Here is a 25,387-nt window from a genome sequence, read left to right on the forward strand (position 1 = left end):
CTCTCTTTTCCAGTACCCCTGCGTAGACCTTACCTGGGAGGCTGAGGAGTGTGATTCCCCTGTAGTTGGAACACACCCTCCGGTCCCCTTTTTTAAAAAGAGGCACCACCACCCCAGTCTGCCAATCCAGTGGCACCGCCCCCAATGTCCATGCAATGTTGCAAAGGCGTGTCAGCCAAGACAGCCTCACAACATCCAGAGCCTTGAGGAACTCGGGATGGATCTCATCCACCCCTGGAGCCTTGCCACCAAGGAGCTTCTTAACTACCTTAGCGACTTCGGCCTCAGTAATGGACAAGCCTATTCCCATGTCCCCAGACTCTGCCTCCTCACTGGAAAACGTGTCGGTGGGTTTGAGAAGGTCCTCAAAGTATTCCTTCCACCGCCCAATGACGTCTTCAGTCGAAGTCAGCAGCACACCATCTCCACTATATACAGTGCTAGTGGCACACTGCTTTCCCCTTCTGAGTCGCCTGACAGTTTGCCAGAATCTTTTCGGAGCCGACTTAAAGTCACTTTCCAAGGCCTCACCAAACTCCTCCCACACTGTGGCCTAGGGTGTCCTGGTGCCGTGTGCACTTATGAATATCCTTGTGTTGAAACATGGTGTTCGTGATGGACAAACTGTGGTTTGCACAGAAGTCCAAAAACTGAACACCACTCGGGTTCAGATCAGAGAGGCCATTCCTCCCAATCACACCCCTCCAGGTCTCACTGTCATTGCCCACGTGAGCATTGAAGTCCCCCAGTAGGACAATAGAGTCTCCAGAAGGAGCACTTTCAAGCACCCTTCCCAAGGACTCTAAGATGGCTGGGTACTCTGAACTGCTGTTCGGTGTATAAGCACAGACAGCAGTCAGGACCCGTTCCCCAACCCGAAGGTGTGGAGAAGCTACCCTCTCGTCCACCGGAGAAAACCCCAAAATATAAGCACCGAGTCGAGGGGCTGTGAGAAAGCCCACACCTGCTCGCCGCCTCTCACCATGGGCAACTCCAGAAAAGAATAAAGTCCAGCCCCTCTCAAGGAGATTGGACCCAGAGCCCAAGCTGTGTGTTGAGGTGAGCCTGACTATATCTAGCCGGTATCTCTCAACCTCGCACACCAACTCAGGCTCCTTCCCCGCCAGTGAGGTAACGTTCCAAGTTCCAAAAGCCACTTTCAGCAACCGAGGATCAGAACGCCAAGGCCAACGCCTTCGGACACTGCCCGATCCACACAGCACCGAACCCCTACTACTGCCCCTCCCATTGGTGGTCATCTGTAAAATGAAAACATGATTGGTCCGAAGACTAAATACTTCAAAAGCTAATTTCAGAGATCTGCAAAGTAAATTTCAGAAAGCGCTGATTTGAAACACAGCCATCTTCAGACAAAAGTACCATGAGTCAGCAAATTAGCCTGTACTGTAAAAGAGTGGAGTTGTCATGGCAATGGCAATAAAGGACAGTAAAGGTTACCTCACCCTGCTTAACCTGGCCAAACCCGCGGGGGTTTCTGCTAATGGTGTGACATCACACCCCACACAGCACCAGCTGCTATGGCAGCAACAGATGACTGTTGGAGCCTTCTCTGGAGCCTTGAACAGGCAACACCCTCTGTAATAAGGGTGGATGGGATAGAAGGATTCAGTACAGGGCTGCCATAGGAACTGTGATGACAGGGTGGGGTTGAGAAGTGAATTTGTGCTGATTCTTCCCCTCTGCTCTCTTAATATAGTGTCATTATGTCAATAAACACACCCACATATCTTAGCAAAGAGGGCAGCACAGAGGGAAAAAGTCTGTTTTTTCAATCTGATTTCTTTTAGTGTTGTGCTTTGGGTCAGGGAATTGTATATATTGACCCACAAAAGACAGCTATTGTGTTTCATGACTAATGACCTCATCTGTAAGCTACATCATCTTCTCTGGAAGGGCGTTATTGATTGATTGACTCATTGATGGATTGAGAAAAGTATATGTACTTCTTATTTTTTAAAGGCTAGGGCTGTTTCTCAAGTAATGAAAAAACATCAGGAGATCATACACCGATCAGGCATAATATTATATCCATCTCCTTGTTTCTGTGCGCAATGTCCATTTTATCAGTGTCACTTACTATATAGATACACCTTATAGTTCTACAATTACAGACTGCAGTTCATCTGTTTCTCTGTATACTTTGTTAGCCTCCTTTTACCCTGTTCTTCAGTGGTCAGGACCCACATAGACCCTCACCAAGCAAGTACTATTTGGGTGGTGGATCATTCTCAGCACTGTAGTAACACCGACATGATGGTGGTGTGTTAGTGTGTGTTGCACTTGTGTGAGAGGATCAGACAGAGCGGTGCTGCTGGAGTTTTTAAATACCTCACTGTCTGTATCACTGTACAGACTGAGAATAGTCCACCAACCAAAATTATCTAGCGAAAGCGTCCTGTGTCCTGTGACCAATGATGAAGGACTAGAGGATGACCAACACAAACTGTGCAGCAGCAGATGAGCTATCATCTTTGACTTTACATCTACAAGGTGGAGGGACGAGGTAGGAGTGTCTAATAGAGTGGACAGTGAGCAGACCCCGTGTTTAAAAACTCCAGCAGCACTGCTGTGTCTGATCCAGTTGTACCAGTACAACACACACTAACACACCACCACCACCACGTCAGCGTTACTGTAGTGCTGAGAATGATCCACCAGCCAAATAGTACCTACTCTCTAAGGGTCCATGGGGGACCTGATCACTAAAGAAGAGGGTAAAAGGGGGCTAACAGAGTATGCAGAGAAACAGACAATTACAGAATCTGTAATTGTAGAACTACCAAGTGCATATAGTATATATAGTAAGTGGAACTAAAACAAGGTGCTGCTCATAATGTTATGCCTGATTGGTGTATATGTATATGTTATGTAGCTCATTTTGTCTGGGAGACTTTTGTCTTGATTACGGATTGATTACATATTTATCGTACTCTAGATAAGCAGAACTTATAGGCAGTGCAGGGCTCCTGTGCTAAAATGACTCAATTTTAATTATTTACCGCATTTGAAGTTCATACATGATCCAAGTGCCTCTACTCCTTATTTGTAGATTTGATAAACATATTTGTCTTGACTTCAGCATTGGTATTGACGAATCACATGTTGCTAATTGTACCTGTTTGTATTGCAACAAACAGAATAGGTTAGGTGTGTTTTCATTGCTGGGATTGAGGTAAATAAATGAAAATAAAAGAAAGCACATTTATTGAGACACTTTGCTACAAAAACAAAAGTTCTACATTTCAACCGAGTGCTAGAACATGTTTAGAGGAATGTTAATTTGTTAGCTATGCACTAATGTGGTTAGTATGTTTGCTTGCAGAACATTTTTCACATTTAAAAAATGTGAACTTGACTTGAACTGCAGATGTTTTCTCTGTGTACACAATAGTACACTCATTTCAAAGTAGAGAGTCTAACTTACAGTGTTTATAACCAGCAACTTACATTCATTTCCCACCAAATGTGAATAATTTATGGTGTGAGGGGGGAAATTGTCACATCATCAACACTATAGCTGATTAGATTTTTGTATTACATTACTAAATAGTAATATGTTGAATCTCTATGGTCTGGCCTAAACAGTTCTGTTGCTTTATGAACCAGATATGACATTTTTGGAGGAAATGAAAATAATCATAGGATTATGGTGTAGAACTGGGGTTTGGGCAGCCATCTTGTTCTGGCTCCTATGACATTTTTTGATCATTTGGTGCATCTTTTTATGTTTTCCCTGTTTTCAAATAGGCGTCTTTAACAGACAGGAAAGGGGGATGCACTGATATGGCCTACAGGAACATAAATCAATTTCCAGCACAGCTGTGGTGGCTAAAGCTGCTCTGTGTGAACACCATTCATTATTGATGCTCCTCGATGTGTAATATCATTGGTTACCTGTCTGTGGTGTGGAGTTTGCAGAGGAACTGCTGGTAACAGATGAACTTGAATTTCATCTTTGTGATTTGAGGCTCTGTATCGGATATTAGGAAGATGCGGATGAAGAGAGAAGATGGAGGATCCTGTTATCCTCTAATCCTCTGACTCCGTTTTGGAATTTCACTGCTGTATGTTTGACATTTCACATTAAGCTGAACGTGTGCAATATTAATGTGGCTGAGAAAAGCACTTGGGCATGTTAAGGGTCACCCAAGCCTGGAGCATAAACCCAGTATATACACAATGATTCGCACTGCATTATTATTCTTGTTACACCATTGGTGAGTTTATAGAATTGTTAAAGCCTTTAAAAAAGACTATTGGCTGTTACAGTTTTTGCATTCTCTGTCTGTATTTTATATTCATAACTCAAGTACTGTAGGCCTTCAAGTAAGAACATTTACTTGCAAAGCTGTATGAATATTTATGGTGCTCTCTGGTAGTGAACCCTTCAAACTAGTTTCAGCAAAAGGATTCTCTGTGTCACAATAGTAGAACCCATTTTGTTGCTATTTAGTACCAAGTTAACCAAGTTTTATTAAATAATTTTGTAGAATTCTCTTTCATCATAGAGAATAGATCTAATAATAACAGTAATAATAAGAATACGTAATGCAATAGTGAATGTAATAACTGATCATTACAGAATTTCCTGAATCTTCTTTTATGTTTAGTGATGAAGCTTTTTAGGTAACAACCGTGTTTCTAATGATCTTCTCCAATTCCCTTAAAGTCATAATCATAACAGATTAACTGGTAGATAGATTTTAATGTCTCTATCTTCCAGTGCATATGAACAAAGCCTAACAGAACTTCAGCTCTGAAAATCCTTAAATTCTCTTGAAATCTTGCCAGTCAGGTTATTGCCTTTAAATGTTTATTACCAGAATTGCCTCAACTAATAAGGAATAGACAAGAAAGCAGAAGCTGGCTGTGTTCATGATGCTTTTTCAGATTTAAGCTAGGTTTGGTTGGTTCTGATCACATATAGTCAGTCAAGAAAAGCCATGCTATTCTGTGGCCTATTTAAAATGGCCAGACTCCAGATGTAAGGGAAGGAATAAAATGCTGCAATACATGCTTAGAATCAGCACACTATGATCAGCACACTGATTAACTATTCGTTACATTAATGCTTGTACATGACATCAAAACTGGAGACTGTTTGCTGTTTGCTTTATTTTGATCTAAATGCTCCAATAAACAGTGGGTGAAATATTGTTTCAATACACTGAATAGGGGACTTTAAAAATATATATATTTCGACTCATAATTGTGTTTGTCTGTTACTGTCATTAATAAAAATAATTAGATTTCAAGAAAAAACACCCTCAGGCTTTTTATTGGCTAGTCACAGGCTGCCAACAGAGTTCTTCCAATGTTAATACAATGAAAAGTGTGAGATTGTAGCTTCCATTAGAGATGTGGGTGAAGCCTGTGGAGCCTTTGAGCTGTTAGGAGTGTTGTATTGGCGATGGTGTTCAGGCAGCAGTGGCAAAGCCCATTTGGTTGTTGGCACGGTCATACACAGAGTAGTACACCCTGAGGAACACATCACCAAAGATCCAGAGGGGCTGGCCATTCTGAGAGGGCAGGTAGGTGGGGGTGATGGCCACGGTGCAGTAGCCACTCTGGGTCTCCTGTGAACATAGGTATTACAAGATTTTAGGATTGTTGTTCCGTTTTCATGTAGTGGCCTTAAAGAGCTTTTGCAAGTTGGAGAGGGCAGTATGATTCTCAAATCTATATTGTGATAAATTGTTATTATATGTTTTTCTGAGTGTATTGGGGTGATCAAAGCCATAATGGGTCAGGCATTAGGTTTTTAGATTTATACCAGGAGCAATAATGTATGGTGGCAAAGCAGAATGCTTCCATGATGCTTTTGTGTGTACATGCCAGTTGGTATTGAAGAACCTTGATTCCACTCACCACAAGCAAAAAAAAAAGACTTGAAGCTTAAAACTGGTGCACACAAGGCCACTACTGCTGTTTGCTACATGCAGCAGTTATAAAAGGCTGTGCTGATGGGCTAGGAGCTGGCAGTGTTATGAGGCACAAATGCAGTGACTTGTTTCTGCTTTTAAATCAGCCTTACTAAGCTGTGCTCTCAAGAAAAAATAAAAGGAAATAAAAATATATTTTAAAAAGCCAGGAATATGCACATAACATTATGGTGGCATGTTAACAGTGGTGTTGAGGCATTGAGGTGTTGCATTGCTTGTTGCAGGCCTAGTAGAAAATAATTTGTAATAATACATACAATTCTAGAGGTCAGCATATCAAAAGCTAGCAAATGTAATGACCTGGATGTAGGCAGAGGGAGGGAGAGTGAATGATGTTCCACTAATGACGAAGCTCAGACTGGGGAGATTGGCTGCCGTGCTGCAGTCCACAACATACTGTAAAAGAGAGATTCAGAAAGACCCACAGTGAGAGATTTATTAGAAGATCAGAGAAATTCTCTGTAGGCTTTCAGGTCAGTTGGCTGTAGTAAGCACCAGCTGTTACGGCATGTATAAGCAGAAGCTGGTAATGTCTAAACTGAAAATTAAAGATGAAGAATTTATTAAAGCTGAAGAATACATCCTTACTATTTGAGCCTGGCAGCTAGTAACCAGTGTTACTACATGCATTAGTTGTCATACAGTGGGGGAAAAAAGTATTTAGTCAGTCACCAATTGTGCAAGTTATCCCACTTAAAAAGATGAGAGAGGCCTGTAATTGACATCATAGGTAGAACTCAACTATGAGAGAAAAAATGAGGAAAAAAAATTCAGAATATCACATTGTGGAAAATAAGTATTTGGTCACCTACAAACAAGCAAGATTTCTGGCTGTCACAGACCTGTAACTTCTTCTTTAAGAAGCTCTTCTGTCCTCCACTCATTACCTGTATTAATGGCACCTGTTTGACCTCCTTATCTGTATAAAAGACAACTGCCCACAACCTCAAACAGTCACACTCCAAACTCCACTATGGCGAAGACCAAAGAGCTGCCGAAGGACACAAGAAACAAGATTGTAGACCTGCACCAGGCTGAGAAGACTGTATCTGCAATAGGCAAGCAGCTTGGTGTGAAGAAATCTATTGTGGGAGCAATAATCAGAAAATGTAAGACCTACAAGACCACTGCTAATCTCCCTCGATCAGGGGCTCCACGCAAGATCTCACCATGTGGGGTCAAAATGATCACAAGAACGGTGAGCAGAAATCCCAGAACCACACGGGGGGACCTATTGAATGACCTGCAGAAAGCTGGGACCAACGTTACAAAGGCTACTGTCAGTAACACACTACGCCACCAGGGACTCAGATCTTGCAGTGCCAGATGTGTCCCCCTGCTTAAGCCAGTACATATCCGGACGCATCTGAAGTTTGCTAGAGAGCATTTGGATGTTCCGGAAGAGTATTGGGAGAATGTCATGTGGTCAGATGAAACCAAAGTAGAACTGTTTGGTACAAACACAACTCGTCGTGTTTGGAGGAGAGTGAATGCTGAGTTGCATCCAAAGAACATGATACCAACTGTGAAGCATGGGGGTGGCAACATCATGCTTTGGGGCTGTTTCTCTGCAAAGGGACCAGGACGACTGGTCCGTGTACATGAAAGAATGAATGGGGCCATGTATTGTGAGATTTTGAATGCAAACCTCCTTCCATCAGCAAGGGCATTGAAGATGAAACGTGGCAGGGTCTGTCAGCATGACAGTGATCCCAAACACACTGCCAGGGCAACAAAGGAGTGGCTTCGTAAGAAGGATTTCAAGGTCCTGGAGTGGCCTAGCCAGTCTCCAGATCTCAACCCCACAGAAAACCTTTGGAGTCCGTGTTGCCCACCGACAGCCCCAAAACATCACTGCTCTAGAGGAGATCTGCATGGAGGAATGGGCCAACATACCTTTGACCTCTGTCATTGCCAACAAAAGCTATATAACAAAGTATTGAGATGAACTTTTGTTGTTGACCAAATACTTATTTTCCACCATTATTTAATACATTTAATAAGAAATAAATTCTTTAAAAATCAGACAATGTGATTTTCTGATTTTTTTTTTCCTCATTTTGTCTCTCATAGGTGAGGTCTACCTATGATGTCAATTACTGGCCTCTCTCATCTTTTTAAGTGGGAGAACTTGCACAATTGGTGACTGACTAAATACTTTTTTTCCTCACTGTAGGTGATTTAATGTCAGTTACACTTGTCTTACTTTATAAGACTGTCAATGTTTTTAAATCAATCGCTGTTTAGAGTCTGTAGTGTTGTGCTTTACCTCTCCATAACTGTTCTCCTGTGCTCCAATAGACTGCATCAGGCTGGACAGGTATGACTGAGGGGCAGTGAGCATAGAGGTACCAGTGTCCACAATGGCCTGGCAGCCGCTGTACTGGGAGCACCAGTCAGTCTGTTGTCCTCCAATCAGAAACCTAGTAAAGAGGATGTCAATAGTTTTGAGTTGTAGCTCAAGAACCCAAAGATCAATTGCAAAATAATAATAGTCTGTTATTTCCACCAAATCTGTACAGAAACGAAAGCTTAAGAAGTAGTTTACATCTCTAAAAGCCTCTAAAATAGTATTCCTCCTTATTTTAAGAGTTTAAGAGATGGCCATTAAGTAGTATAATATGGTATAAATGAGCTCACTCTTGAATGCCAATTTGCCAGTACGTCTCAGCAGTCACGGGGGTCCAGTAGATCTCACCCTGATACATGTTCTGGTCCACTCCACCGAAAGCCACCTCACTGCCGGATTCCTCATTCCTGCACAAGGAGAGGCAATGCACAGTTTAAGTATAAGCTCATGTCAACAACATTCTAGATAGTCTTTTGGTTAGACAGTACATATTATTCAGAGCTCCATGCAATGGTATGTAACGCTGTTTGTATACTGTATTATGCTTGATCAGAATGCCTGTTGTAATGTATACTGAGGAGTGGGTTTATCTTTGTTGTAAACCTCTATGCCAGTATTACTCACGCGCTCAGATAGACAGCAAACAAGTCTTGCTCCAAGAGACCCTGTTGTATCATTGTATCAAAAAGGGGCATCTGATTGGCAGCAGCAAGGGATGGGTAAGCCAGACCAAGGATTCCATCAAACTTAGCCACCACGAAGTTCTCACCAGGCTCACTGGTGCTCAGACCAATCTCTTGGCTGCTGATTGTGATGCCAGACAGCTAATGAAGGCAAAGTGAAGTTGAACAATTGTGAGATCTCTAACAAACTATGTTTGTTTGTCTAACACCATGGAGCATGGGATTATCATAACACATCAGAATATACTTTGAATTTGCTTTCAAACTCACAGTCACTGTGTCATATCCAAATTCGCCATTAAGGGATCCAGCTCCATAGGGCAGGTAGAAGGTTTGGGAGGTGGATTGGTAGGTGGAGGACTCCTGAGGGTTGAACTGGGTATGAGTGGCTGTGGAGAAAAGGCCACAGTAGCTGAGTCTCATTGCTCAAATACAAAGATCTCCTGTTTCCTGTTGGCAGTGGTGGTATCACTGTACCACATGCCAGGTACCTCAGTGTGTCTAATACATTAAGGTGCTTGAGACAGTGTTAGGGGTTGTATGTAGAATGACTTACTGCATGCCTGGGTGGTGCAATAGACAGAGTCAACCCACAGGTTGGAAGACCCAGTGTCAAACAGAACTTGGAAGGACTGGGGCGGAGTGCCAACACTGATCACACCGTAGTAGGACGACTGAAACAGGCATTGAAAAAGATCAGCTGAACAGTAATTGTCTTAGCATGTACTGATGCATCACAGTGCATTGATCAGAAGGTGGCAATGCTACTTTTGGAATGCTGTAACAATCTAATGGATTGTTATAATAATATTCAGTAGAGCACATGCTTATTTTTTTGGTCAAAATAATATTCTCAGGCTTTTTTCAAATGCAAAAATCCCCCCAAAAAGTCTTGATGTTCTGAATTATTCTGAAAATAATCCAAAACAGTTGGTGTTGTAGTGAAATTTGGGGTTTCATGATGCATGGAAACAATTCTTAAATAATTGTAATCAATTTGTTGTCAGATCAGAAATGTACACCTCTAGTGGATTGTTTCAAAAATAAGGGTTTGTATTTTGACTTACATCAGCGTAGTTGGTCAGGGGCTCGATGGTGCTGGTGGCCAGGACCTCAGGGCTCTGATATTTGAGGGCGGGATCGCTGTAGGGCAGATGGATTCCCTTCTCCCGCAGAGTCTCTCTGATTGACTTAAACTTCTTCAGGGGAACCCTTCAGAAAGGAACAAAGCCTGGTTCACGTATGAGACCACTGGAACTTTTACTTGAACTCAGAAATAAAATAAAAATAGGCTAGAGTGAACAAGAGTAGAATGAATATTGGTAGAAAATGCTAGATGGGATTTCGGAGGGGAAAGAGTAACAAGTCTAGTCTGAAAGAGCTCACGTTTTCATTAGGTAATGTTAGGTAATTAGCTGTGTATTTGCTCCTGTGGGGTAGTTTCAGCATGATAGCCCACTTTTTCACTGCTATTGATTACAGCTGTAATCAATAATATTTGATAAATTTGATCATTAAAATATAAAAAAGTGGAAAGGCCATTTGAATATTATGTTAGCTGCTTCAATGAACCCAGTTCTGTTAACTCTGGCACCCAGAAGGTAGAACTTTATTTTAAGGTTGATGGTTGAAATGATGCCAGATCAGGTTTGTCAGATTGGGCAGGATCAGCTTTTAACACACCTTACTATGAAATAAGAATTTAACTGTGATATTTGTATGAAAGGCCTTTTAGTATTTCAATTGATTTTTATTAAGAGCTTCAGTAAATAAACACAGTTAATGCAGTAGTGCAAAAAATGAAACCAAATTCATTTTAAAGTAAAAAATGTAAATAAAATATTTAGAAACATTTTCATTTGATGTTACATTATAAACATTAAAGTTACATTCCATTTAGGAGGCAGTCGCCGAGCCAGCAGTTTTGATCAGCATTGGAGTGCTCCTGTAATAAATTCTGTTACACCTCTAAAGTAGCCCAAGACAGCTGTCTTCTAAAATACCGTATTTTCAGCAAACATCATGGCAGCATTGCAACCTGACAGACAGCATATGTAGCTTGGTAGCTGCCGTCAGCTAAATTGAGAAGTGTGAGTAAAGCTGTATCACGTTCAAAGCATGCTACAGTCTTAAAATAGTGGCTCCTAAATGGCCTGTAATTGGTACAGAACCATTACATGATGTGGAGTTTTTTAAAACTTGTAAGCAGTTCTTCACATTCAGATCTCACATCCTTACAAAAATGGTTTTATGAAGAACCATTTATTGAAAGGTTCTTTAGGAAATCTAAGTGGTTCTTTTACCGCATTGCTCCACAGCACCCAAAGTTTCCCTAAAGCAATGACTGACAAAGTTCCTATCCCTATGCTGCCTCTAGAATGTGACTTAGAGTGAGAGTGAATGTTAAAGCAAAAGAGGATGAGAGACAAGAAAGCGTAACTCTACCTGATGATGGCCTCTGAGAGGACGAGGCACGCCACGAGGACGATCAGACTCTTCATGGTGATTTCTGTTCTCCGTCTAGCTGAAAGAACACGCCGGCCCCTAACACACCGAGGCCCTTATATACTTATAGCAGGGGCCTCATATCTCTCTGTCCCTATAACATGCACACACGTTTTTACCGGAGTCAGCACTTTGATGGCTATAAGCTGTGAACATACTTGCCGCACTCCTGGCTTTCCATATGATAACACTGATAAGGCATGGAAAAAGAAATGGACAGACTAATGGAGAAAACCCTATAGAAGAATGAAAGAAAGATCCTACTTAGACAAATGCTTCCTAATTAGTTTCATCCTAAACCTTCTGTAAGATCAGACAGGACTGTGATGGAATAGCGTTTCTTAGAAAATAAATATTCCGAGTATTTGAACGTGTACTTTATTTGGGGTTCCAGTAGATAAATTCAATTGAGTGTGAATAGCGGTTTCTCTTCGTGTGGCAGGAAAATGAACATGAAAAAAAGTAGGAGAGAAAAGAGGTTTGAGTGAAATTTGTTAATGGCCCTGATGAAATGCCAGTGATGTGGAAGGGAACTGACACTGGTTTGATGTTTTCTGGCATTTTTTCTGAGCAACAGATACAAACAGAAATACAGAAGACATACGGCTTCTCTAGCATTCGGGAGACTCCTAGCTTTTTTACATACACAGAGGGCACAGAGTTGAATTCGAAGTGTTTGTGGCGTTTGTTCATCTGAAGTGTTGCTTTGCTTGATTTTATTTAGAGAATTCACTTGCTTTGAAAAAAAGGCGTATTATTCAACAACTACATGAACTTCAATGCAAACTTGTTGAGCTATATGGTTATAAAAGTGTGTAATAAAACTGCAGACAGGCTTTGGCCATGCAAGAAATTAAACTGCTTGTTGCTGCATGAAGTGAAGAGTTTTAGGTTCAACTGGCAAAATGTACAGCTAGTAAAGCTCGTCATAGGCACAGCCTATTGTTTGCTTATCTCCACTGCAGTTATCATAAGGGCTTTGTCAAGGTTACAACTATCTCTGTATCAGTGTTTAAATATGATTGCATGTCTTGGCAAAAGGAAAAATAACTATTTATTTTCTTATCAAAAACCTTTCAGTCACAACTTAAAACCAGAAGCTCAAGGTTGGTGCTTTACTAATGTAAACTACATTTTTCAATCAACTAAATGCTATTGGATGCTAATTACAGTATAATAGTAATACAGACTGTATATTGCAAGTAAATTAAGTGTGTATTGTACCAGATTTTACTCTGAAAAAGATCAGAGATTTGCTGAGAACTGTTTTGTTTCACACCTGACAGTGTTTTATATTGGAGCTCATTTTATGAGAAAAATGCCTAATCTTTTAAAACAAAAATTGGGAATAATTAAACCACTGGTCAAGAAGAAAGTAAGTAGTACTAATAAGCTTTATGTGAAACATTCAGTAAACAAGCAGAGAATCACTCAATATGCCTTTCCACACTAAATGCTACTATTTGAAATTCTTTGGCTTTTGGATGAACATTTCATTGAAATGTGTTAAGTTTCTGTTTTCAGTCTAAACACAATGTGCTTATTATTTCTTATATGAAACATACAATTGAATATCCATTTAATTGAATTATATATATATATATATATATATATATATATATATATTGTGTATATATATATATATATATACAAGTTTACACAGCTTAAAGGGTTGATATAAATAAAAACTGGGTTTTAATGTACAATGTGACTTGACTATGATACAGTTAATAATTCAGATCATAGATTTTCCAAAAGAAGACCAGTGCCAGATTAAGTCTCTCACTCATTCTCTCTCTCTCTCTCTCTCTCTCTCTCTCTCTCTCTCTCTCTCGCTCTCTCGCTCTCTCTGTCTCTCTTTTGCTCTTTCTCTCTCTCCATCTATAGATTGCAGGGATTTGTGACTGACTTCTTCTGGCTCTGAAAAGCTGCATTGCAGTATTCCTTTTGAGTGGGGCACGGCAGAACTAGTGCCATCTCTGTAATAGCAGTGAGTGTAGCTCAGGCTTAGGGTAATGTGTTCTGCTGCTGCGATGAGCCATAACAGACGTTGTCCTCATTTAGCAGCATGCTAACCCACATATCTGTCCACTAACAGGGACAGTGGATGAGTTGCAGCTACTGTAAATGCTACTGATAGATATCTGACATCAGATGAGGAAGAATGTAAACTCTGTCAAGGGCAGGCCATTCATTTACTGTGGGCTTGTCAGATAGAGTCTTAGTCATGGCATTGTTTGGTTTTGCAGTGCATGTGTGTATTCTATTGAAATGTCCGTGTGTGTGTGTGTGCGTGTGTGTGTTTGGGGTTTCATGGTCCCTTTGAATGTGGCTAGGCTGCTGGAACATCAGCTGATAGATCATGACAGCTCAGATTTCAACTTGGGCCTCACCAGGACATACACACAGACACTATCTCTCTCAGAGCATCTCAGGGATTAGCCTGTCCATTAAACAGTGACTCAAACTTCACAGTGAGTTAGTAAATGCAGATTAGCTGTTTTTACTATATGGTATAAACCAGTGAGATAGTCAACCCCTCAGGTTGTAAGTTTGATCCACCATCCCCTTTGAAATATTTTTACAGTTCAACCTCTGAGTATAATGATACTGTTTAGAATTTACCATAACATTTTTGACCTTTTATATCCCATAAAAGACTCCAAGCTAACCATCAGTACCCTGAAATCCCTGAAGACTAGTCTATAAAAAATGATTTAACCTGACAGCAGACACTAGAGATGTGCATTCCAACTAATTTTGATATTCAAGTGTCCGTAAAAGTTAATAAACAGATTGACTAAATTAGCATTGGGTTTAGGCCTATTCTTAGAGGACAGCTTTGGTGTTAGCAGGCTAAAATGTAAATATGTTTTAGTATTTTAAAATAGCCAACAAAAAGTAGCAGGTTTTTGTGTCGGATGAGGCAGCCTCTTCAGATGAGCTAACACTAGAGCTAACAGTTACACGGTCAGATGCTGATTGTAGCTTTTTTCTTTTTCTTTTTAGTGTGCTAACATGTCAGTTTATCAGAAAAATATTTTTACTCTTTCTGCAGCTAGATAACATCAGAGAAGTTAATCTAGCTAGTGAAAAAACCAACAGCACAACCATGTTAAGACATAAGCATGTTGAAACATAAAACGACTGCACTTTAGGAGATCGAATTGGATTGGATTGATTGGAATTGTCATTAAATGTATCCCATTTATTTCTGGTATGCACACATGTAATTATATGCAAATAATTTTCAAATCTGTTTCAATAACCAATTGTTGGTTATGCACCAAACTGTGCAGATTGTATTTGAATATGTTCTTAGTCTTTAAAGAATATCCTCAAAATAATCCTAAAGTTTTTAATTTGCTTTTTTTCCTCAGGCCAGCTCATGACATCAGTCTGGAGGAGTTTGATGATGAAGACCTGTCTGAGATCACAGATGACTGTGGCATTGGCCTCAACTACGACTCTGATCCTTATGAAAAGGTACCACATCAGCTCTATTCTATTCTATTCTATTCTATTCTAGTCTGTAGTTCTGTAGTCTGTAGACAGGAGGTGAGAGTCTGTACTGTTTAAGCCTGTCAACTTCTGTTTTTCATTCTGATAATACCACACAAAATAATTCCACAGTAGTTACTGACTGAGTTACTGCCTAAGCCTTAAGATTCATAAAGAAATAATACACATAGACTTCAGTGGGTTAAAGTCATCTTGCGAGAATTGCACACATTGCTGTAATTTTGCTGTAATTTATATGCGTTTCTGTTTACTCTCTCAGTGTGTGTTGTGCTCTGCACCATTCACTTGCATCTCATTCGGGGTAATTTACATCTTAACAACCTCTTCAGATGAGGCTTTAAAATATGCACATATGTGTATCAGTCCTAGCGTGAAGATAAAAGGGCAGAAATGCAAGGAGGCTCAAGGAATGTGTAGGCTTTGTTTCGCCATGGTGGGTTGAATCATACTGATTATTATCTGATAGCAAACACTTCAATTTTCTAGAGAGCAGATTGAGCATATAATGTGCTAAACACTGTTTTACCCAGAACTATACGTTCACAAAAGCAGGGTATGTGTTGGCTGTAAGTCTGTGTGCTCAGGAATATTGCTTGGGCAGGTTTTTTCTGTGTATGTGTGTGTGTGATTTTAGCTAGGGGTTGTAAATGTTTTATTGCAGTGGCTGTGTGCCATGGCCGCAGTGGAGAGGGCTGGTGACCCAGTGAAGTCTGCTGCTATGAACAGCTTCCCTTTTTCCTTCTTCTCTTCTTGTCTCTTCTCTTTTCTTTTATGTAATAAAATTACCTAAAGCAGGCAATAATGTCTAGAAACAACCTAAATAATTTCATAACAAGTGCACAACCATGTCAGAATAAGAAATATTAGGTATGACTAGAATGAATCAGATTTTACTTGACAAGATAATATTTTTTGCAGTGTAGACGTTTAACTATGGTAGTTGTTCAATGACACTTTTTGGAAATGCACTCTTGGTCATTTTATTTGGCTTATATCTGGATTGTAGCTAGATAAGATTTTAATCACATGCATTTACACTTAGTAGTCTCATTAATCAGATTGAAATCTGACTGCTACATGATGACTGCACATAATATATCAGCTCATATACAGCCAGTCACCAGGGTTATTCCTTGTTTTTCCTATTATTTTTGAAAGATGGATGTCACCTTGCTTGCACCAATGTTTACACAATCACTCCTGTTTAGAATAATTGATTATTGCGGCCATGTGTGGCCAACATAATGCAATGCAGCAAGACAGAGAATAACAACAAAGCAAAGTAAAAACTCAGGACGTAACCCCCTTAGCTCATTCAAATCTGCCACCAGAGTTGTAGGAACACATGCATGTAAATTTTGCTCATAGCAAAATGGATCATCATGTGGAATTGAAGCTTTCTGTGTGCTGTATTTTCTACTTTCTATCAGTTATTTATTTCAGAGAAGTGATAAAAGACACTGAAGTGTTAAGTAGATGCCTATTTATATGTTTGCTTGCTCAAAAGCACAAAGCAACAGAGCATCTTTATTCACTCAGCTAGGAAACTGTTTTGCCTCATTTTCTTCACTCGAGGCTAGTGTTTGTCTGCTTAAGTGTGATGACTCAAACCTCATGGTTGCTCAGGCTGTGGGCTTTAAGTCGCACTGTGGTGTCTTGACCCCAGTGATTGTTCACTTCATGGACAGATAGATTAGTTGACTCTGGCTGTTGATTGGTTGGTTTGCATACTGGTCATTTGATTGGTTGGTTGGTCTGTGCAGTGCGTCAGAGCTGATATTCCACTAAATCTAGAAGCAGTAATCCCACCACCCACCCTCACCCACCCTCCTCCACCACGCACAGAGCTCTGCTGCGTAGCTGATACGTCCAGGAGACACTGCAGCTACAGAGAACTGTATTCACAATTCACCGCGTCTTTCATCACACTGACTAGCTGTGTTTTACAGATTCATTTCAGCACCAGTATTGCATAACAGTGCTTTAAGGTAAAAATCCACAGCTAGCGTTTTTCCTTCATTAATAGTCTCTTCAGCCAAACACAGCTGCATGTCTGCGTAGACTTTTAATCTGACCATAATGTAAGGCACATATGTACACACAGTCATTTTGACATAACATTGGGAAAACTGCTTAAAATCATAATTTTCATTTAACTGGCTATTGTGATTGAACCATTATGACTGATGATATGATTATATGATTGATGGATTGAAGAATTAATGTGCACATGTTCATAGTCAGCAGTCACACTCAACCGCTAGTTGACAAAATATTTGTTTAAAGCACCCATAACACGGTAAACAGAATTTTCCTCACTTTGAAAACTTGCTGCATTTTTGTGATGTCACAAAAATGAACAAACAACCTACATCAGTTTATCTCTGCCCATTCATGCTGAAGTAATCAGGCAAGTTTCCGCCCTGACTGCTTTTTGATTGAGGCACAATACAGGACAAACAGTCAGAACAGATATATTTCATATTTCACATCAGCCATATGTGTGTCTGCTTAGACATTTAATGTGACTATAATGCAAGGCACATATATAGATGCGCAGTAATATTGGAATGACATTTACTAAAACTGCCTGTTTATTTTTAAGTTAGTAAATTGAATTCTGACTGTTTTTGGTATATTAACCACATACATAAATGGATATAGGTTATGAGCATTTTAAATACTTCATTTGATCTAGCACCCAAATTTGTCTAATGCATTACAGATGTCACAGTATATTTATGCAAAATACAAAAAAAAACAACTATTTCACAACTTCAGACAGCGTCTTTTATAGTACAAGGAATGCATAAAACAAGTACAAAGGAAATATGACTCTGTACTTGGGGTGTAACAATGCACAAAATGCATTATTTAGCTTTTGATGCAATATCAAGACTTCGGTATTCGGTTAGTTTTCTGATGCTGCAGTAGTAATGCATTCATTATTATGAAAGTAAAATACCTGAAACAAAACTTGGGTTCTATAGTGTTGGGTTCTAGATAGATAGATAGATAGATAGATAGATAGATAGATAGATAGATAGATAGATAGATAGATAGATAGATAGATAGATAGACAAATCCTTTTCAACCTATATTCAACTGAATACACTACAAAGACAATATATTTAATGTTCAAACAGATAAACTTTACTGTTTTTTGCAAATATTCACTCATTTTGAATTTGATGCATGCAACACGTTCCAAAGAAGTTGGGACAGGGGCAACAAAAGACTGGGAAAGTTGAGGAATGCTCAAAAAACACCTGTTCATCTACAGTCCATAATATCACCAAAAGATTCAGAGAATCTGGAGAAATCTCTGCAAGTAAGCGGCAAGGCAGAAAACCAACACTGAATGCCAGTGACCTTTGATCCCTCAGGCAGCACTGCATTAAAAACCCACATCATTCTGTAACGGATATTACCACATGGGCTCAGGAACACTTCAGAAAACCACTGTCAGTGAACACAGTTTGTTGCTCCATCTACAAGTGCAAGTTAAAACTCTTGCCATGCAAAGCGAAAGCCATATATCAACAACACCCAGAAACGCCGCCGGCTTCTCTGGGCCCGAGCTCATCTGAGACGGACTGACGCAAAGTGGAAAAGTGTCCTGTGGTCTGACGAGTCCACATTTCAAATTGTTTTTGGAAATCATGGATGTCGTGTCCTCCGGGCCAAAGAGGAAAAGGACTGTCTGGATTGTTATCAGTGCAAAGTTCAAAAGCCAGCATCTCTGATGGTGTAGGGGGTGTGTTAGTGCCCATGGCATGGACTTGCACATCTGTGAAGGCACCATTAATGCTGAAAGGTACATACAGGTTTTGTAGCAACATATGCTGCCATCCAAGCAACGTCTTTTTCGGGGGCTTCCCTGCTTATTTCATTCTGCACGTGTTACAACCTGTCTCCCATTGAAAATGTGTGGCGTTTGAACATTAACTATCTTGTCTTTGTAGTGTATTCAATTGAATATAGGTTGAAAAGGATTTGCAAATAATCGTATTCTGTTTTTATTTGCTTTACAAAACATCCCAACTTCATTGGAATTGAGGTTGTAGATACTTTATTGATCCTGAAGGAAATTAACAACTCTAGCCACAAGCTAATGTGTAAGCTAACATGTTACTCACAGGACATCTATATGAAGAAATACAATATGATATGCTGTGATGTAATGATTCAAAACAGTGTATGTTGTGTTGTTACATCTCTACTACATCTCTATACCTCTATATCCTTCTTTTTGTTCATTAGTAAAAAAATAGATGTCAATGGAAAAACTCCTAGTGATGAACGTCATTTATTTTTTTCTGTATTTTAGTTCTTATTACAGGAAACATTTAGTGTAACTCATTGCATTAAATAAAGGCTGTTTAGTTATCACACACTTTAGTTCTGATTGAAAAATTCTTAAAAGAGTGATTTTTCATTTTTAAACCAAATAAAATGCAGTAATATTGAAATATAATTAACCATAGCTCCCAGCTCTATTAGCACTCCAGTTTTTTACCACCTTTCATCAAATTAGCTTCAGGAAGAAAGCAGAAAAATATAATCAACAGAAGCCTCAACAACAGAATGTAATGTAGTTTTGGTGTTTAATATGTCCATCTTTTGCCTTTACTACACCTTCCATTCTCTTTGGCAGGCTTGCTTTCAGTTTTACAAAGTAACTTGCAGGGATATTTTTCCACAGTTCAGTCTTAGAAATTAGTTGAATTTTCTGCTTTTAACAATCCAAGTAATCCCAAACACATTCAGGTGATATTGAGGTCTGGGCTCTGGGGTGATCAGTCCCTTATTCTAAGAACATGATCAGCTTTTCTTTTCATTTTCAGATGTTCTTTTTTTGTAAGTATTTTTCTCAGTAGCAGCTACACATCCTTTCAGACTCATAGTGTTGAGTTGTCTTCTCACAGTGGAAGGATGGACAGAGACACCTGTGGATTTTTTCAGATCTGAAGCAAGAGTGGAGCTTGATTTTCTCTCCTCTCTCAAAGATAAAAGAAGTACAGTTTATCTGATGCTGACAGTTTTGGTGGTCTACCCGGTCTTGCACGGTTGTTAGGAGTGCCTTTTTTGGTGATACCTTTTAATAATTTTCTGGACACTAAATTTGAAAAAACTCCTGTTTATTGTCTTTTGACTTTGCTTTTCTTTATGCAAGTGAAATATCTTATGTGTAATTTCCCCTAAAACATCCCCTAAAAAATTAATTTAATAGCTGTTTTGACTGGAAAATTGAAAGGAAAGGTGAATGGTCTCTGATTCTGTTAGTGACTATGTTTTTACTAAAAAATTGTGAATATAGGAGGCATGGCTGTATATTAATGTGTGAGAGCATATATTCATCCTATTCTTTTAGAAAGTGCAGTAGAAAAGTAAAAAATACGTGTTTGAAGATCCAACAGTAGCAAATGCTTGTATGCGTTCTAATCCTGAGCGAGGTGTAGTAGTCTGATGGATTTGTGCTTGGGCAGTGCTCTAGACTCTTGTGCAGAAATGTGTATGTATATTTCTCATATTTCATGTCTGCATCTATAGTTATAGCTAGTGTTTGTGATGCTGAACAATGGGTCAAAAGGCCAGGCAAGTTAATAAGGGCTTACAGTCTTGGAATAATGTTTAAAGTATAATTAAGTTAGACTGAGATGGCACAAAGCCACTTACCCACTCCCCTCTGCAGCAGACAAGAATACAAGAAGCTGTTCTTTTTTTTGCTTTAAAGCTCCACTCTCTCTCTTTCTCACTGTGTCTCGCTCATCTTTGTCAGTGCTTTCATGATTTATTCATTCAGTCTGTCATATGTATCACCTGCTGAGCTTGTACTTAGAGACTGGATTTTTGAAAATTTGGACTTAATGGTTCAAAGCTGATGTTAGTTGGAGAAACCCATGAGCAGATGATTTGAATGGTAATGTTAAAGCGGCTTTGTAAGGGCAATGAGGTGTGCTAGTGAGTAAAGCTGTTTTAAAAGTGTGTGTTTGGGTGTGTAAGTGTGGAATAAGCTTTTCAGTGTGTAATCTGAGGCATTAGTGTCCATCTAAGAAGCAGTCATAATAGGAGATCAAAGGCTGGAGCTGAGCTGTCTTCCCTCTAAATCTCTGCCCTGAGAGAGCGGGAGGGAGACAACGTGAGACAGAGGGCCAGATACACTAAGCATTTTATCCCAGTTTCAGGCATTAATAAGACAGACCATGTGAAATGTATGAAACTGGCATACAGGCCTTAATATTGTCCTTGCGCCTGCAAAATGCTTTACCTCCATCATACATGAACATTGAATTGAATATTGAAGGAGAATCACGCAAAGTGTGCATGGAGATTGAGGTACAGCTGATTAGATATTCCATTCAGTTTACTAAACTTTGGAGGATGGAAAGCTGATATATGGCCATATATGTGCACATATCATAAAGAATCTGGCATATATTTTAGATATATGCTATGTACATATATGTAAGTATCAAATATTCAACATCTATGCAGTATATATGGATCATACATATGTGTGATACATGGTTGAATACATCCTAGTACAGTTATTACTATGTTATCTGTACTTTATATATACTAAATTATTTAAATTTGTCATGGGAATAATATTTTTATTTATAGTCATGTTTTAAGTTTGAGTTTATTGTATAGTTTACAAGGTGCATGTTTTTGTAATGTAGACATGTAATGTTTTGTAATTGTAAGTTATGTAATGTAGCTGTTACACTAATTTTCACTTTGGAATTATGTGGAAGAATCAAAGAAGATGTATAGAAGTCTTATATTATGTAACCTGAAAGTGGCATATATGAGTAATATATGTCATCCATATATGAATGTTTCCTATTATGTATTGTTAAATATGTTACGTATACTGCATGTTTGTGTGTGTTGGCTAAAATATGCCCCATGTTTGAAAATGTGAAAAATAAATAAATAAATAAGTTGGCATGTATGTCCATGTGTGGCAATAATAACTTGGATAAAGGGAAATCGATATATGGGAATATGTATATGAAATTATATATATATATATATATATATATATATATATATATATATATATATATATATATATATATAGCTATGTAAGTCCATATATAGCCATATATCAGATTTTCATATGGGCAGTTTTCATAAAATTACTGATAGTGTATTGGAGACCTGGGTACTCTGTTAACTGGTTGAGGTGCCAGAATTTGAGGACTGAAATCAGTATTCAGTTATTCTTTACTTTCCTTCACAGGAAGATAAAGAAAACAAACTGATGAATAATTTGTGGAAAACACCAATTTTGTGTTTTTAATGGGACTGTAAAATGACAGTTTTGTCAGTGCCTGAACGTGGGCAGCTTGTAAAGGACACGCTGTTTAGGACGTGACGGAGAAGTCAGAAATAGTGCAGCTGGCTCTGCTGTGGCTTTATTACTAGCTAACTAACTCATTGGCTCGTCTAAAACATGAATACCTACCTTTTTCACACGGCTGTTTTTAAATAATAAAACACATTTTCAATTGTTTAACCTCCAGTACCATCATCTAAACTAAGCCTACGAGCAGGCTTAGCTCATTTTAGCCAAAGTCAGTGTTTTTTTTACCTTTTTTATTGCTTTTTCCTTCCCTGCAGAAAACCAGAAATACCTTCATTATGGTTGTTCAAATATCAAAATTAGTTCAATACAGTAGATGTTTGTGATGAGAGGGAAAGATATGGAAATATTTTGTGGAACTTTTCCTGTAAAATTCCCTTGCTGAGTGCTTAGACAGCTGATGGAGCCTGAACTGCATGAATTGCGTAATCTTCAAGACTTGTGAGGATGTGAAGGAGGAAATACCCTTGACAATCTTTAATACTCTTGCACTCATACAGGACACACTGGCTTAGTCCCTTTTCAATGATTTTTTTAATCAACAGTTTTTATTTGCTTTAAACATGTTGATCACACCAGAAACTACAGGAATTGTCATGTGCTCACAAAACACGATTTCATGCTTGGAGTGTTGCCATATGTTGCGTGGCATTTGCCAATTAAAAAATAATAACCTTAAATTAAGGTTATTATTTATTAATTCCTTGGACAGGAGCATATTTACTAATGTGTTACATCACCTTTCCTTTTAACAACACTTAATAATAGTTTTAGGGACTGAGGGGAAAAATATTTTTTTTGCCATTCTTCTGTTGTACAAGTACTCAGCTGTGCAGCCGTACACAGCCTTCTCTTGTTCTTTACATAGAGAGATTTCTTCAGATTTGAAGTTATGCACTATGGAGGGTGAATTGTTGCAAACACTCAACCCACCTTCGCTTCTAAAGGACTAGGCCTTTTCTCAATGCTACTTTTATACCCAGGTATCATTGCATTACCTGTTTAAGATGTTTTGGACCATTTCACAATGTTCCTAGTCTTAAATTGCCCCTGTTCCAACTTTTTTGGAACATGTTGCAGGCACCAATTTCAGAATGAGCATATTTCTACAAAATAACAATGAAGTTGATAAAACAAAGCATTATATATATATAATATAATATATATATATATATATATATATATATATATATATAGTTTTGGTACTGTTTTTCTTCAAATAAAGGTCAAAATAAATGTATAAAGAAGAAATCACACTTTTCTGTTTTTATTTGCATGCATTTTTTCCAACTTTGTTGGAATTGGGTTTGTAGCTAAAAACACTACTGTACCCTACCACAGCAATAGTATCTTTAGTGTGTCATCTAGGCTAGGCTCGTGATAGTCACAGTCTAATTCGTATCCATCCACAACCACAATGCTGCCTGCTGTTAAGGCAGAAACACTGAGAATACAGGCAGTTTTGTAGTATTATATCATTGCATTCCTAAATGTTAATATTCAGCTGAGTATATTTAGGGGTTTTATGGCAAGGATCAGCCACTGTTTAACACTTCTTTCCTACCTGCAAAAGAAACTTAACAGTTTCTCCTCTGGAGCGTTGGGTGTGGATTTAGTGTGCAAGCAGTCATGGTTTATCACTACCAATACTGAACATCCTCTCTGCCCACACTGCAGCATTTGACTGTCATCTGATACTGCTTTAGTGTGTGTGTGTGCGTGCGTGCGTGCGTGCGTGCGTGCGTGCGTGCGTGCGTGCGTGCGTTTATTAAATCAGGTAAATGTTTGAAAGTGGGGAGACTGAAAAGGTCTATAAGTGCATGTTTTGTGTATGAATACGTCTGTCTGTATGTACATTAGCTGTGTCAAAGTAACAAGTTAGTATGTTAATGTGAGAAATGATTAACGCCTCTCTTTTTTCAATGCCATTTCCTAGTTTGGCCCAATAAACCATCCATAGTTCCTGAAGCATAGCTGCTTGCATGCTGTGTGTTGTCTGATGTAACCTGCAGCTGTAGTCTTCTCATTCAGATTCTGCTTTTAAATAGCAGGTTCCATTGATGGGCTCTTAGTTATTAACAACTCCTGCCATAATGTGAATTTGTTCATCGCCAATGCACACTGAATCTGAAGCTCTGATGTGGCAATGGCAGTAATTTAGCACACTATGCTGTGTGTGAGCGAAAAGGCTACACTTGAAGAGGAGTTGGAACATGCAGCCACTGTTGTTCTCACTGGGAATTGCTGATGAATATTGAAACTGTGTTCACCTTATTGTCATGTTCGGTTAATGTGAACATAATGTTACTGAATTATTGAAAGTAAAAAATGTGTACCAATTAAGCTAATTTTGCCCACTCATATAGCAAAATGCAGTGCTTTTTAAATAAAAAAGAGGTTGAGTGAATAAGACAAATGCAATTTTTAAAATGCAATTAACTATATAAAACATTTTATTAATCCTGATTAATTATTCGTTTCACAGCCCTAATCTGCATGTCTTAACATGGAGGCAAAAGTATGAAAGCATGTTTCATTTTCATTTTGATTATGAACCCTTAGTACATGTATTAGTGCATTGTGAAATCTCAAATTTCACCACAATTCGAATAGACTCTTTTAAAGAAATACACTAAACACGCACATGACTGGAGGAGCAACTTACACAGTAGTTTAATGCAGGCAATACAAAGAATACATGATGCTTTTTTTATTGTTGTTTTGATTTTGAGAGTGTGGATTTTTGCATCTGGAAAAAATAATAACAAAAATTACTTGCTCTTTTAAATATTGTTTTAATATTATTCACTCCAGAATTAGTGAAGTTTAATCACTATCTTCAGAGGCATTTGAATATACTGTATACATTTCATTCTCTTGTTCTGGTTTTTGGTCATTCTCTTTTTTCCCCCTTCTTTTTCCTTTATTCAGCCATTTGTCTATTTTCTCCACGTCTTCTGCTTTTCTCTCTCTCTCTCTCTCTCCTCTT

General features: G+C 38.8%; 2 protein-coding genes across 3 annotated transcripts in view; one reads left to right on the forward strand and one right to left on the reverse strand.

The window, feature by feature from the left end:
• Positions 1 to 25,387, forward strand: part of mapk8ip2 (mitogen-activated protein kinase 8 interacting protein 2) — a 102,899-nt gene that overhangs the window by 63,967 nt on the left and 13,545 nt on the right. For both annotated transcript variants that reach the window (XM_017719975.2, XM_017720056.2), the window contains exon 2: positions 14,882 to 14,987. In XM_017719975.2, the coding sequence (XP_017575464.1) occupies positions 14,882 to 14,987 (106 nt within the window). The remainder of the gene's footprint in view (positions 1 to 14,881; positions 14,988 to 25,387) is intronic.
• On the reverse strand, positions 5,339 to 11,528 carry LOC108440932 (gastricsin-like). Its single transcript, XM_037540268.1, has 9 exons — positions 11,442 to 11,528; positions 10,064 to 10,208; positions 9,553 to 9,670; positions 9,267 to 9,385; positions 8,938 to 9,137; positions 8,604 to 8,720; positions 8,233 to 8,386; positions 6,264 to 6,359; positions 5,339 to 5,594 (listed from the first exon to the last, which is right to left on the reverse strand). Exons 1-9 carry the CDS (start codon positions 11,495 to 11,497, stop codon positions 5,439 to 5,441), a joined length of 1,161 nt encoding a protein of 386 aa, XP_037396165.1. The 5' UTR covers positions 11,498 to 11,528; the 3' UTR covers positions 5,339 to 5,438.

This window comes from Pygocentrus nattereri, chromosome 7 (genome assembly GCF_015220715.1).
Source record: "Pygocentrus nattereri isolate fPygNat1 chromosome 7, fPygNat1.pri, whole genome shotgun sequence".
Lineage (NCBI taxonomy): Eukaryota > Metazoa > Chordata > Actinopteri > Characiformes > Serrasalmidae > Pygocentrus > Pygocentrus nattereri.